Below are 14637 nucleotides of genomic sequence, written 5' to 3' on the forward strand. Positions count from 1 at the left end.
TTTCTTTTGGGAATTCATACTATTAGAGAGAAGTGGGGCCCTTCTGTGGTGTTTTTTATATACTATCTCACTAATTCCTCACTGTATATTTAAAGACAGTCATCCTACTGCCAGGATCAACAGGCCGCCTCCTCAGCCTCAGCTGGTGCTGTTAGTTCTGCCTCTTGTGCTTGTCTTCAACCAAGGGATGAGGCAAGAGGGAAACTCTCTGTGCTGGGTCAACGCGAGAACACCCCTGACAAGGCCCTTCATTTCCTTCCACAACTTGGAAGACTCTCCTCTCTCTCCAAATCCTACATGTTCTTTAAAACCCTATTTAAGTCCTCCTCTTCCAGGAAGTCCTCTCCTCCCAGCCCTTCCCTGAATGCCTATAAAGTTGATTGTATGTAGTCATTTTGGAGTTAATTATTTATTGTTTTACAACTCTGCTAATAATACTTTGTGTTAAATTTTTCCCTTTTGTGCTGACTCCCCACTTAGATCCTAGGCTCTCTTCATGGACAACAATCACTAGTTCCTAACATTTTCTGCATTCCATATAGCACCACTTTAGTATACCACTTTCATGTAGCTCAGGCATGAACTCATGTGAGCCTTCATCCATCCACCTCTCAACACCATTACTGAGCACCAGCAGTATAGTAAGTTCTATGAGACAGAGCACATGTCTCATGGGAGCAAAGATGGGCACATGTAACAAGGATTGGGGAAGAAACTCTCAGAACAACCATCCTGAGCACCAGGGGGAGCTTTCCAGGTGGTGAGAGAAGGGCATTCCAGGAGAGGTGGCATTTATAAAGGCCAGAGGTTATAACTATTCACTCAATAAATTGGGAGCACTTCAGTGAGCCTGGAATGCAGAGTTAAGGGAAGGTGAAGCAGGGGGCAGAGATGAGGTTGTCCAGGTAGGCAGAAGCCTGATCCTGAGAGGGGTTTGGAATTTATCCTGAAAGCTACGAGTACATAATAGTTTCTTTCTTTCTTTTTTTTTTGGAGACAGAGTCTCGTTTTGTCACCTTGGTAGACGGCCGTGGCATCATAGCTCATAGCAACCTCAAACACTTGGGCTCAAGCGAGTCACTTGCCTCAGCCTCCAAAGTAGCTGGAACCACAGGTGTCTGCCACAACGCCTGGCTATTTTTTGAGACAGAGTTTTTCTCTTTCTTGCTGGTCTTGAACTTGTGAGCTCAGGCAATCCACCTGTCTCGGCCTCCCAAGTGCTGGGATTACAGGTGTGAGCCATTGTGCCGGCCTTAATAGTTTCTATTAACAAATTAAGCTGGGTGGTACCTGTGGCTCAGTGAGTAGGGGGCTGGCCCCATATACTGATGGTGATGGCTTCAAACCCGGCCCCGGCCAAACTGCAACTTAAGAAATAGCCCCCCACTGGGCGGCGGAAAGGGGTAGGGCACCGACCCCATATACTGGAGGTGGTGGGCTCAAACCCAGCCCCAGCCAAAAACTGCCAAAAAAAAAAAAAAAAAAAAAAAAAGCATTCTTCACATTCACAACCTAAGTGTTCATCTGGACACCTTTGGGCAGCACCTGTGGCTCAAAGGCGTAGGGCGTCGGCCCCATATACCACAGGTGGTGGGTTCAAACCCAGCCCCAGCCAAAAACTGCAAAACAAACAAACAAACAAAAAATAGCCAGGCGTTGTTGCAGGCACCTGTAGTCCCAGCTACTCAGGAGGCTGAGGCAAGAGAATCACCTAAGCTCAAGAGCTGGAGGCTGCTGTGAGCTGTGACACCACTGCACTCTACCCAGTGTAACAAAGTGAGACTCTGTCGCTAAAACAAACAAACAAACAAATTAAGCTGCACAGAGATCAGCAAGAAAAACAGAGCAGGAGATTAGAAATTGTCCCTTTTACTAATTTGATATGTGGCTCACTTCCTCTGTGCCTTCAAGTTCCCTGTATTTAGAGGAGTTGTTCTACATGACTGCGTCTCAAGCTTTAGTGGGGACAGAATCGCATGTCTAACTGGTCAAAAAATGTTGTGTCCCAGGTCCCCACTTCAGCCATTCAGCTTCAGCAGTCAGGGCCTGGGAATATACATGTAAAAAGCCTACTGAGTTTGTTCCTTCTAGAACACTATGAGAAGCACTAGACTAGATGATTTCTGAGAACACGAGAAAGACATAAGGCTGGCCAAACCCTCCTCCCACGTGCATGTTCTGCTTTAGGGAGGGCAAGGATACCTGGATTCCAGAATGCTCTTCCCAAACCCCATGTTTAGAAAATTAGAGTAAGCTTGGAGTCTGTAGCTCAGCAGCTAGGGCGCCAACCACACACACTGGAGCTGGCAGGTTTGAATCCAGCCTGGGCCTGCTAAACAATGACAACTACAACCAAAAAAAAAAAGCCAGGCATTGTGGAGGGTGCCTATAGTCCCAGCTACTTGGGAGGCTGAGGCAAGAGAATCACTTAAGCCCAAGAGTTTGAGGTTGCTGTGAGCTGTGATGCCACGGCACCCTACCTGGGGCGACACAGCGAGACTTTGTCTCAAAAAAAAAAAAAAAAGAAAGAAAGAAAGAAAAAGAAAAAGAAAGTCATAGTAAAGATCCCAAAGCACCACATCATCTTGGGATGAAACTCCTACCCCTAATCAATACCTCTCTCATACCACCACTTCTCCCTGCACACACACCCCCACCGCCCGCCAATTGCAGTTGTAATTAGACTCTTCTAGCCTATATCCTCATTCATCCACCAAACATTAAGTATTTTCCATGGGCTGGGCCATAAGGATAAAGAATGGGCTCTCCTCTCAAGAGCTTGTAAACAATACATATGATATCAGAATAGTCCTTTTTAAAGAGCAAAGAATTCTCTCAGAGAATGGATTCTGGAGTCTAATCTTTGTGAGAGATCTGGATTGTAATCTTAGTGATTCTGAAAAAATTTTCTCCCTGGAGCTCAAATTTCTCTTTGGTGACACGGGGACATTAATGTCCACTAATTGAGTTGCTGTAAAAATTTGAGGTGATGTAGTATAGTAAGGAGCAGAAGAAACAATCTGTACTTAGGAAATGACAACTTTTAAGTTAATATCCCCTCCCTGTCCTAGAACCTACGATATAGCCACATTCCTCTCTTACTTTTAGAGGCCTCTCCTACCCGGCCGGGGTTTTCTATTTTTCTTTTCTTTTTTTTTTTTGAGACAGGGTTTTACTATGTCGCCCTCGGTAGAGTGCCATGGCGTCACAGCTCACAGCAACCTCAAACTCTTGGGCTTAAGTGATTCTCCAGCCTCCGCCTCCCAAGTAGCTGGGACTACAGGTGCCCGCCACAACGCCCAGCTATTTTTTTGTGGCAGTTGTTTAGCTGGCCCGGACCAGGCTTGAACCCACCACCCTCAGTGTATGTGGCTGATGCTGTAAGCCACTGTGCTACAGGCGCCAAGCCCCAGCCCTGGTTTTCTTTTTTTTTTTTTGGTAGAGACAGAGTCTCACTTTATAGCCCTCGGTAGAGTGCCGTGGCATCACACAGCTCACAGCAACCTCCAACTCCTGGGCTTCAGCGATTCTCTTGCCTCAGCCTCCCGAGTAGCTGGGACTACAGGCGCCCGCCACAACGCCCGGCTATTTTTTGGTTGCAGTTCAGCCGGGGCCAGGTTTGAACCCGCCACCCTCGGTATATGGGGCCGGCGCCTTACCAAATGAGCCACAGGTGCCGCCCGCAGCCCTGGTTTTCTAAACAGACTTTCGACTTCTCCCATCCTTGCTCCCTTCCTGATGGTTAAGGCTCCCATAAGAAGACTCTGATGATGCAACTATGAATCCTCAGTGGGCAGCCCCATGTATTAGAAAGAGCAAGAGGACTGGAGTCCGTCAAACTGTAAAACAAAACTCATAGTGTAACTTTGATCAAAATACTTAACATCTTTGAGATTCAGTTTCTTCATCTGCAAAACAAACATCACCTACGTCACAAGATTCAATGGAAAACCAAATTTAAAAAATGGACAAAGGATGTGAATAGACATTTCTCCAAATAAAATATTCAAATTGCCAAAAAGCACACACACAGATGCTCGACATCATTGGCTACAACAGAATCCAAAATACACAGAGATAATTACTTCATATCCACTAGGATGACTATAATAAAAAATCTGATGGACAATTCTAAGTATTAGTAGGATGCAGAGAGAGTGGAACCCTCATACATGGCTGGTGAGAATGTTAAATGTTGTAGTTGCTTTGTAAATTGGTCAGTTCCTCAAAAGGTTAAAAACACAGATCACCCAGAAATTCTACCTCAGACATATACCTAAGAAAACTAAAAACATTATATCCACACAAATGCTTATACACAAATATTCACAGCAGCATTATTCATAAAATCCAAAGTGGGAACAACCTAAATGTCACCCAAATGATGCATGAATAAACAAAATATGGTATATGTTAATAGATACAATAAAAGATTATTCAACCATAAAAAGCACTTAAGTACAGACACATGCTACAATGTGCTACGTGAAAGAAGCCAGTCCCCAAAACCCATGTTATATGATTCCATTTATATTTAATGTTCAGATTAGGGAAATCTGTGGAGACAGAAAGCAGATTATTGGTTGTCAGGGATGGGGGTAGTTGATGGGAAGTGAAGAATGGCTGATAATGAGTATGAGGTATCTTTATGGGGTGATAAAAATGTTCTAAAATTGATTGTGGTGATGATTGAACAACTCTTGTGAATACACTATAAGCTACTGTATTGTATACTAGTCTAAATAGTGAATTACATACTGCCTGACATGTAGTAAGGACTCAACAAACGATGATAAATTTATTATTCTGCCCTTTCCTCTTCCTGATGTCATCCTAACTTAGGCCAGACTCACCTCTAACACTACCCGTGCACAGTATGTTAGGCTCCGGCCAGGTGTGGTGGCTCACACCTGTAATCCTAGCACTCCTCTGAGAGGTTGAGGCAGATGGATTGCTTGAGCTCACGAGTTCAAGACTAGCCTGAGTAAGAACAAAAGAGTAGGTCAGACCTATTGCAAGGGGACCATTTCATAGTCAGTGGAAGGTCACAGGTGAGTCCTGAATGCTAATATTCGAAGACTGAGTCTTCCTCCAATACTCAGATAACTATGTAATTCTTAGCATAGAAAGAAAATAATGGCTTCGATTTATTGAACACTTTACTATGTGCCCAGGTTCTGTGCCAGGAACTTTACAACTACTCTCCTCACAAGAGCCATAATAGGCTGTTATGTTGTTATTCCTATTTAATAAAAGAAGAAAATGAGCCTTAGAGAAGTTATGTATATTGTGTGAAGTGACAGCGGTAGTCAGTGACAAGTGGACAGTTCAACTCCAAGGCTCGTACCCTTTCTCCATGGGATTATACAGCTTCATGGTGCCTTCTTTTCTCTATTTTACCCATACTTTATAATTCAGGCAGCCTGATTTTCACTGATCTTGCTTTCCCCTATGTGTGTTCTAGCAATGTCTAGTTTACATCAAATTGGATGATACTTCCTTTTACATGGTCTTGTATATTCTTAGATTGTTTCATGTGTATACTCTTTTTCTTTTTTTTAGAGACAGAGTCTCACTTTGTCACTCTCAGTAGAGGGCCGTGGCGTCACAGCTCACAGCAACCTCCAACTCCTGGGCTTAGGCGATTCTCTTGCCTCAGCCTCCCAAGTAGCTGGGACTACAGGTGTCTGCCACAATACCTGGCTATTTTTTGTTGCAGTTTGGCTGGGGCCAGGTTCAATCTGCCGCCTCTGGTATATGGGGGCGGCACCCTACCCACTGAGCCACAGATGCCGCCCTCATGTGTGTAATCTTCAACATGGCATAAAAAGTGCATGGGTGTTAAGCTGTCTCTTCAAGCCGGAAAGGGGTTATTGAAGGACAGTCACCATGTCTTCCAGATTTATCCTTTATGCAGAAAAAGTACTTATGGTTACCTAGGCTGGCCTATGGGTGGAGGAACATCCCCTCTTGAAAATGGTTCTCACAGACACCAAGCTCTCCGCCCGTGGGTTGAAAACTTCCCCCTTATGAACAAGACCCTGATCACCTCATTACCACCCCATCCTAGTGTAGCACAGAGGATCAGAATTAAGATGACTGGATCAATATTTACTCTACGTGGAGACACATCAAGGACAGCTTCCCTATAGGGACCCCAAGTCCACCTATTCTCACTTCCTTGTCAGGAAAGCTGGCAAAGAACTTAAAAGAGGTTATTGGCCCTGCCTGTGGCCTGAGACAGTGTGGCATCATGCTTGTTAGGGTAGGACCCCTCTTTTCACCACAGAACCTTCATATCACCAAATTCAAAAGGTAGAGGGGTAAATTCTTAAGAATCTGTTACTCTGTTATCTGCAGACGCATCAAAAATCTGTTTGAACCTCCTCTACTTCCCACCTCTCCTAACTCTCAGATTAGTGAACTGCTTATAACTATCTAGATTACCTTTGATTTGTCCTATAATCATCCTGAGTTCCCTCACTTTCCACTCCTCCCCTGCCCCCTATCATAACCAAAGCAGTATACGTTCAGCTCTAAGGATCCTCTGGGGCAGGGCTGGCAACAAGAGGAAGGAGCCTTCCCTCTTTGCCTTGTGGTCAGCTATGTTACTTAGTTGGTCAAACTTGGTTCTCTGTGTTCCCCATTTCTACATCTGCTTGCCTCTCCCCTGCCTTTTCTTCAAGATGTTAAAAACGTGCAATAAAAAACAAATACAAAATGCTGTAATTAATAGCCAATTCCAAGCCAACCCAGCATCTCTACTAATAACGCTCAACACTTGCAAAACGAACAATAAATTCTGCCCCTCTCTGGTTCTGAGGTGGTCTGTTTTATATATATATATTGTGTGTGTATGTATGTGGGTAAGTGTGTCTACATATATATTTATTTTCCTTTATTTCCCATCCAGGGAGGGGCAGAATAATGAACTGCGTGCGTCAGGGAAGATGAATCTGAGATACTAGGGAGCAGTGCAGTAAAAAGATTAAAGTGTTATTATTGTTGGGTTTTTTTCCCCCATGGTCCATTGTGACAGCTCGACCGTCATCTGTAAAAAATGTCTCAGCGAAAGATAATCATCGGAAACTCAATAAAGCGTCAGGGGGAGCCTCAGCCCCCATCAATCACTGGGTGCCTGGAAAATTTCAGCCCTCTGTCTCCCTTCCTGCTATCCATATAAATGTCTCTAATATATTTTGTGTGGTGTGTGGGACCCATCCCTGATTTGGAGCTTCTGATGAAAAAATATTTATATACAAAATATGTAAATCAGTTAAAAATCACAAGACTAGTTCTTTGCCACCCCATCCCACTTTTTCTTATTTTTATAAATGCACCAAATTTATTCTTTTTAATAAAACATGTCAACTAGTCTATCTCCCTCTCCTAGGAGATACACACACACATACACACATTTGGAGGGCTAAAAGGGTGGAAACAATTAACCTAACTGGCTGATACACTTAATCTTGCAGTTGGCCAAAATGCCTCATGAAGTGACAGTGCACTCACTCTATGGTGGCCAGCACTATTGAGAAATGATATGTAGAACCACTGGCCCTGGAGTGTGACAGGCTCTGAGTGAGCCTGGACAAGCATGAAAAAGTCAGGGACATTATTAAAAATAATATCTTGCCTAAACAGCTTTTGGCCTGGCAGATTCCCAAGCCTTTGAACAAGGCAGAGGTTCTAAGCTGACTAGATATGGGACACACATAGGCTGATACAGCTGCTGGATTCTATACAAGAGCAGGAGACAGTTCTGTTGGCATCCAGCTGCATTGCTCTGCCTCAGTTTCCTTCAGTGCCTAATCATAGCGGTAAATACATAGTAGTATCAATAAATGTCACCTGCTATGTCACCTGGATGCTGCAGGTATCATCACTGCCATCTCATCATTACCTTCCCCTGCTTCTCCACCCTGGAATGAACCAGTTCCTGCAGCATCCTCTTCTCTAGACCCTTAAGACTCATCTCTGTCAAGATAAAGTCCAAGTGTCTTGATCTGGCCCTTGCCTATTAATGCTGCATCTTTACTGCTCATTACTTTCTAAATGAATCTTCTGCTGCGTGGATGCTTCACTCTAACATGTTTGCCTACCAGCCTGAAATATAATTTTCCATTTGCCACCTCTGAATGCTCTGGACATAGCACACTCCCTCCCTCTCCACTCACACCCAACTGCGCTGACCTATCAGCCCTCCATATAGCTATCTAAAACATTTCTATATTTTAAGCCTCAAATAACATTTTATTTCCTGGATTACTTCAGAGATTCTCTTCTCTGAACTCTTTGATAGTACTTGTTCCCTACATCTCCAACTGGACCCTTGTCAAATGGTGTTTTGGTAATGTTTTCAATCTTTATTATTACTAATTACTGTTCTGGTTAGCACCTTATTTGCACAATACCGTGTATTTTTGAAAGAGCTTTCCTAAGTACTTCATTTTGGGCCTTGTAATAAATACATGGTATGGGAAATAGTAATATCTACAGATGAGAAATCAAGCTCAGAGAGAGAAAAGAATTGCCCAAGGCCACACAGGTGATGGCTAAGCCATTCCTTGAACTTAAATAGTATTTAGCTTTTGAAAATAATACTGTGCTACCACAGAAAAACACTTGGAAGGCTGTGTCAAAGACTCTGAATAAAGTTCCATAAGAATATGATTAGGATTGTGATGAAGAAACAGAGGTTTATAGTAACGGAATTTCTTCTATGTTATAGGTTAGGGATAAATATACTACCTCTCACTCTCCCAATAACCTTTATTTTACAAGTTGGGAGATAGAGCCTCTAAGAGGTGCAGAAAATTGCTCCAGGTGTCTCAGCTATTGTTCTGCATCCCCATAACACCACGCCTTAAGCACACAGCCTCTCTAGGAGTAAAGCTGAAAATGGCAAAGTAAAGTCTCCTCCAGAAGTGAAGGCCCAGATAAGTTGTTTTTTTTTTTTTTGAGACAGAGTCTCAAGCTGTTGCCCTGGGTAGAGTGCTGTAGCATCACAGCTCACAGCATCCTCAAACTCTTGGGCTTAAGCAATTCTCTTGCCTCAGCCTCCCAAGTAGCTGGGACTACAGGCGCCTGCCACAATGCCTAATAGCAATGGCTAATTTTTTGTTGTTGTTGCAGTTGTCTTTGTTGTTTTTAGCTGGCCCAGGCCAGATTCGAACCCATAAGTCAGTGCCCTATCCACTGAGCTACAGGCTCCGCCCCCAGATGAGTTTTTTATGCAGTTCAAGTACGAGACTTCAACTAACACCCATAGCCTAGATCAAGCTACTCAAAGAGTGTGAGCCTGTTAGAAATGCATTATCTCCCATCCCAGACTTACTCAGTCAGTCTCTGAGGGTGGGGGTCCAGGAATCTGTGCTTTAATAAGCTCTCTAAGATATTCTTATTTCTTTGGGAACCTTATTGTTCTCATCTGAGTCAATGCTCTCCAAGGACACACAGTCTCTCTGTTATGCCTGGGTAAGGCTGGGCACGCATTGGGTGCTGGGTGGTTAACTGATATATACTGAGTAGATGAGATATAGTCAGCATGTCCTGAAGAGGGGGAGAAATATAGAGAGCAGTTCCATTACCGCCAGCAGGGAGTCCTAGCCATCTCCTGAACTCCAGGGCACTTGTCCACTGGTTTGTGATGAGCCAGCTTGCACCGTCCTGTCCCCCATCTGAAGACACAGAGATGGGGAGGTCAGCTGGAGCAGGCCAGGACCTACAGCCTCTGTAGCTGTGGGAAGGGGGCATTCAGCCAGGCGGGGTTGGCCCTCGTAGTTCTAGCTTGGTAAGCCAGGCCTTCTAACCCCAGAACAGCCCTATGCCAATCCAACTTCTTCACAACTCATCTTTATTCAGCTGCCTCTTGGAGATGAGAAGAGAAGCTGATTTATGGCCTGATCTGGCCATGTTTCTGCCGTGTTTTATTGTTTTAATTGTACATATGAAAGACACTCAGAATGCTCGCTTGCATTTCTGACAGCCTCAGACACCCAATGTTTATAACAGTTACAAGCAGCCAGCGGCATCCCCAGCTGGGTGACTTATTTACTGTTACCACTAATTTACTACCTCCTCCACTTGAGGATTGGGGCCCATCAGCCAGCCACAAGTGGAACTCCCCTGGAGTGGCCATGGGTGGGGCTCAAGGCACTGAATGGAATGCGGTCAAGATCAGGGAGTAAGTTGGCAGAGGTCCAGCTAGAACCCCATGTCCCTCTCTATATCACTCCATTTGTGTGTCTCTGCTCAGGCTGTGTCCCCTGCTTAAAATATCTTCCCTTTCTTCCCCTCCTCTTCACCTTTTAGAGCCCAATTCAAATCCTATTTTCCCCTTACAGAATCCCTGATGGGCAGACATTTAGCCTGTTAAAGTTATCCCTTGGAAGTATTGAGTTGCTCAATACCTCTTAGGCAGAAGAATTCCTCATCTGCATAGAGGAATTCTTCATTACATGTCACTGTGCTTTACATATATACAATTATCTCTAATCATCCTAATAACCCTATGAAATGGGTATTGCTAGCCATATGTTACAGATGAGAAAATTGAAATTCAGGGACTTTAAGTCACACCTAATAAGAGACAGAGCTTAGATCAACCATTCAGATGGCTGGCATTGAAGCCCAACCTTTCTCCAGGATAACCACAGTGCTTCTGAAGATGCCACTCTGAGGGCTGGAAAGAATGGAAAGAACAATCTGGCCAACAAGATTTTCATACCAAGCATCCTTGGGTCACCTGCATCAGCAAGACTGCCCTGCACCCAGAAACACCAACCTTGAAAGAGTAGAAGATACTGTAATAGACCCAGCTGATCAGGCTTCTTGCTAAGAAGCAATGCTCATATGTAAAATAGGAGAAGGGTTTCACTAAGAATAGGGTAACTGATGACACAGTTTCAGCAAGGAGGGCAAAAAAGTTTCTTTCCTCTCTAGGCTGTGTCTGTTCTGAGCAGACAGAACAGAAAGGTGTCTCTGATAGCTTTTAGTTTCCTTGCCTGGATCCTCTTCCCTCCTCACACTTTAAATGCTAGTCCCCCTGAGTAAGAAACTTGTCCTTCTACCTCCTTACTTTACAGCCTTCCATTGGACAATTTCAGTCACACCAAGCAAATGCTGGTGACTCCTAAATCTCCATCTCCTGCCAGACTCCTATTACTTTGAGCTCCAGACCCATGCAACCAACTGTCCACCCAAATCAGAAACTAAGGTATCAGGATGGATGCCTTCTTTTACAACCATTTTCACAATCCACTGAGTATTCAGTCTCCTCTGAATATTTATCTCATATCTATTTTCTCCATTCCCAAATATCACCGTTAAGAATCTCTGGAAACTAAAGTGCATTCTGGGCAAGTGGAGCATATCATCTCTTATCAGATTCCCCAAAGAGGTTCATCATCCCCAAAAGGTCAAGTACCATTACTAATCTCTCCCCTTTGATTCCTCCTCTACCCTGTCAGAAAGTCCATCTAAAATGCAAATATGAATTCAACATTCCCTGCGTAAAATCCTTTAATGGTTTTCAGAATACAGTATGACTTTCATAGAACTACTTTATAAGGTCCTTTCTGCACGTAACTTTCTTCCCTCTTCAGCCTTATTTCTTATTTTTCTTTCTCAAAACTGTGGCAGATGATTCTGTCATTATCCCCAACAGTGCAGAGGCAGGTGTTATTCCCTCTGCCTGGAAAGTCCATCCCTCTTAGCCTGCCTGGCAATCTTCAACTCGTCCTTAAGACCCAATTCAAACTCACCTATGACACTCACCAGATATCAGCCTGCTCAAGCAGAGCTCATCGCTACCTCTGTCGATGCTACCAACGTACATTGTAGACTACCTTTGCATTTCTCACTCTGTATTGTGAGTTCTTCTTCTCAAAGAAGGCCTGTCCTATTCTCAAAGACAGGCCTATCTTTGTAATTGACTGAGACCTCTGTTGAGGGGCTAGACTACGTATAATCATTTATATAAACCCAGTAACTGGTAGAGTGCCGACACTCAGTAAATACATGCTGAATCATAAATAAATGAAACTAGTAAGCAATTACAACTGTAGAGCACTTCACACATCACATATTTTCTCTCTTGATCCTCACAACAATACTGGTAAGGTGGACAAAGGAAGGCATTCCTGGAGGTTAGGGAGATCTTGCCAAGGTCACAAACTATAATTCACCACATTTCTTCAGTACTAAGTACAGGCCAAGGCCCACAGAAATATCTATTAGAAATTTAGTGAACTTGATGGACTTTGGCACTGATTGTACACTCTAATAGTGAAGGACTGTTCAACTTCCCTGAGCTTGTGACTTTCCTATGAATTTGGCTAAACATATCCAAGGCAAGGGGGTTATACCTCTGATTCTACTGTACCTCCCTCACATACCCCCACAAGTCAGATGGCTTCTAATAAAAAAGGCAATCCAATCCAAACAAAAGAAAACCACAGGATTCTTTTTGTTTCTGTTTACTCTGTCAATGAGAATGAGCCAGAGCTAGATACAGTGCCTTGTATATAATTGGCAGTCAATAAATATTGGTTGAATGAGTAAAAAAAATGGGGTATCCTTAAAAGGAAAAAAGAAAGAAAAACATGGTTTAGACAAAGTTAAAGACTTAGGCTGGTAAGGAAAGAGAAGAGCCTTGAGATGATGCTGAAGGACTATCACTATCCAGGTCCCTGAGTCAGAAAGCAGAGCACATAAAGTCAGAGAACACAGCACCTCCAGAACACAACCCAACAAATAAGATGACCTGCTAGGAAACTATGGCAGATAAAGGCAATAAAGAATTAAAAAAAAAAAAAAAAAAGTAGAGAGAAGTAGATCTTGCAAGCTACGGAGAGTGAGTTTATCAATGATTCTTGACAAAATTCTAGAATGTCATTTTTTGTTGAATACTTAGGTAATTATTGGGTACTGGTATAGGGTTCCTAAGAACAAGACATTAACATGCCAGAATAACCAAATTTCTTTTTTAGAAAGGGTTATTAAGGAAGAAATAAGAAAAATGCTAAACATATTTTTATTTTAGCAAGAAATCTAAGAAAATCTCTTATAATTTTGTGGACAAAATAGAGAAATGGAGAATAAAAAAAGAATGAAATCTGATGGAATTACAGCTGTTAATACCAATTAATACATCAAAATTATCCTTATCATGTGTTCTAGTACTCTGTATTTAATAAGAGTCCTTATAAACATTTTAATAAAAGAAACTACATGATCGCAGGGAATCCTACTTAACTCACCAGTGATTAAAACAATGCCTGATACATAGAAATGTGATCAATAGATATTTGTAAATAAATAAGTGAATCCATAGAAAGCATACTTACTACCTTTGCAAATCATACAAAGTAAGAGATAGTAAATATTTTCATTTTTATTTCATGAGGGACATGACAGGCTCTTCCAATACTTTTGTTGACTATCTCTCTACCTACCTACCTAGAATGTAGTAGGCTGGCTGCTCGCATAAAAGTTAAAAAGAATTCAGCAGCTGACCCCCAGAACAAAGGGAAAAGAAATTGTGTAGAACAGGGTTGGCAAACTATAGTCTATCCAGCCTGCTATGTATTTTAATTAATAAAGTTTAATTGACGTACGTCCTTGCCCATTTGGGTTTTTGTTTGTTTTTTGGTTTGAGGGTTTTTTTTTGAGAAAGAGTCTCATTTTGTCGCCCTCGGTAGAGTGCTGCAGCGTCATAGTTCACAGCAACCTCAAACTCTTGGGCTCAAGCAATTCTCTTGCCTCAGCCTCCCAAGTAGCTGGGACTAGCCACACACCTGGCTAGTTTTTCTATTTTTAGTATAGGTGGGGGTCTTGATCTTGTTCAAGCTGGTCGAGCTCTTGAGCTAAGGCAATCCATGTGCTCTGGCCTCCCAGAGTGCTAGGATTACAGGTGTGAGCCACCGCACCCAGCCTCCTTGTCCATTTGTTTAGGTATTGTCTATGGCTGCTTCTGCACTACAGTGGCCAAGCTGAGCAGTCACAACTAAATCTAATCAGCCCCCAAAGCTTAAAATGTTTACTATCTGGCTCCTTCCACAAGTTCGCTGACCAATGATTAGAATGTTGAGTATGAGTAACAACCTGGAAGGAACTGTAAGAACACAAAGCTATAAAATTTGAATGCATGTGGTGATGTATGTAGAGAAGACCAATGTGACAGCAGAAGTTAGGAAGTTAGACTACATGGTTTCCTAGCTCTGAGATTCTGTGAAAACAAAGACGTTTACTGAGCCCTGCTAGGATCCTGAGAGCAGATGAGAAGTCACTAAAAAAAAATCCCCTCCGATGTATCTGGCTCTGCCCTCTGAGGAAATGCCCCTTTTTGCTTCTTGGTGAGAATACTAGAACTGAAGACAGGGGTGAGGGTGGTAAAACTTTGTTTGAGTGAGGAGAGAACTCATGAGCTGAGTTCCCACATATCAGGCCACAAATACAGGGCAAATTTGGTACTCATGAAATTCTCCTCTGTTTAAAACATAAAGTGAACATAATTCTTCTGGGTCAGTGGGGAATCTAAGGAGGCATAGGTCATGGTCTGCACATGGAATTGTCAGCAGAGAAGGAGAGAAAAGACATATGGGCAGATGAGGGTTCAAATAACCATAGACA

The 14637-nt window shown here is 42.9% G+C and overlaps 1 protein-coding gene across 6 annotated transcripts in view; it reads right to left on the reverse strand.

Moving 5' to 3' along the window:
- CLPB (ClpB family mitochondrial disaggregase) overlaps window positions 1–14637 on the reverse strand; it is a 180899-nt gene that overhangs the window by 88025 nt on the left and 78237 nt on the right. For 3 of the 6 annotated variants that reach the window (XM_053562987.1, XM_053562988.1, XM_053562989.1), the window contains exon 5: window positions 9594–9683. The exons of the other annotated variants lie outside the window; for them this stretch is intronic. In XM_053562987.1, the coding sequence (XP_053418962.1) occupies window positions 9594–9683 (90 nt within the window). The remainder of the gene's footprint in view (window positions 1–9593; window positions 9684–14637) is intronic. 6 annotated transcript variants of the gene reach the window in all.

The sequence above is a fragment of the Nycticebus coucang genome, chromosome 14, assembly GCF_027406575.1.
Source record: "Nycticebus coucang isolate mNycCou1 chromosome 14, mNycCou1.pri, whole genome shotgun sequence".
Classification (NCBI taxonomy): Eukaryota; Metazoa; Chordata; class Mammalia; order Primates; family Lorisidae; genus Nycticebus; species Nycticebus coucang.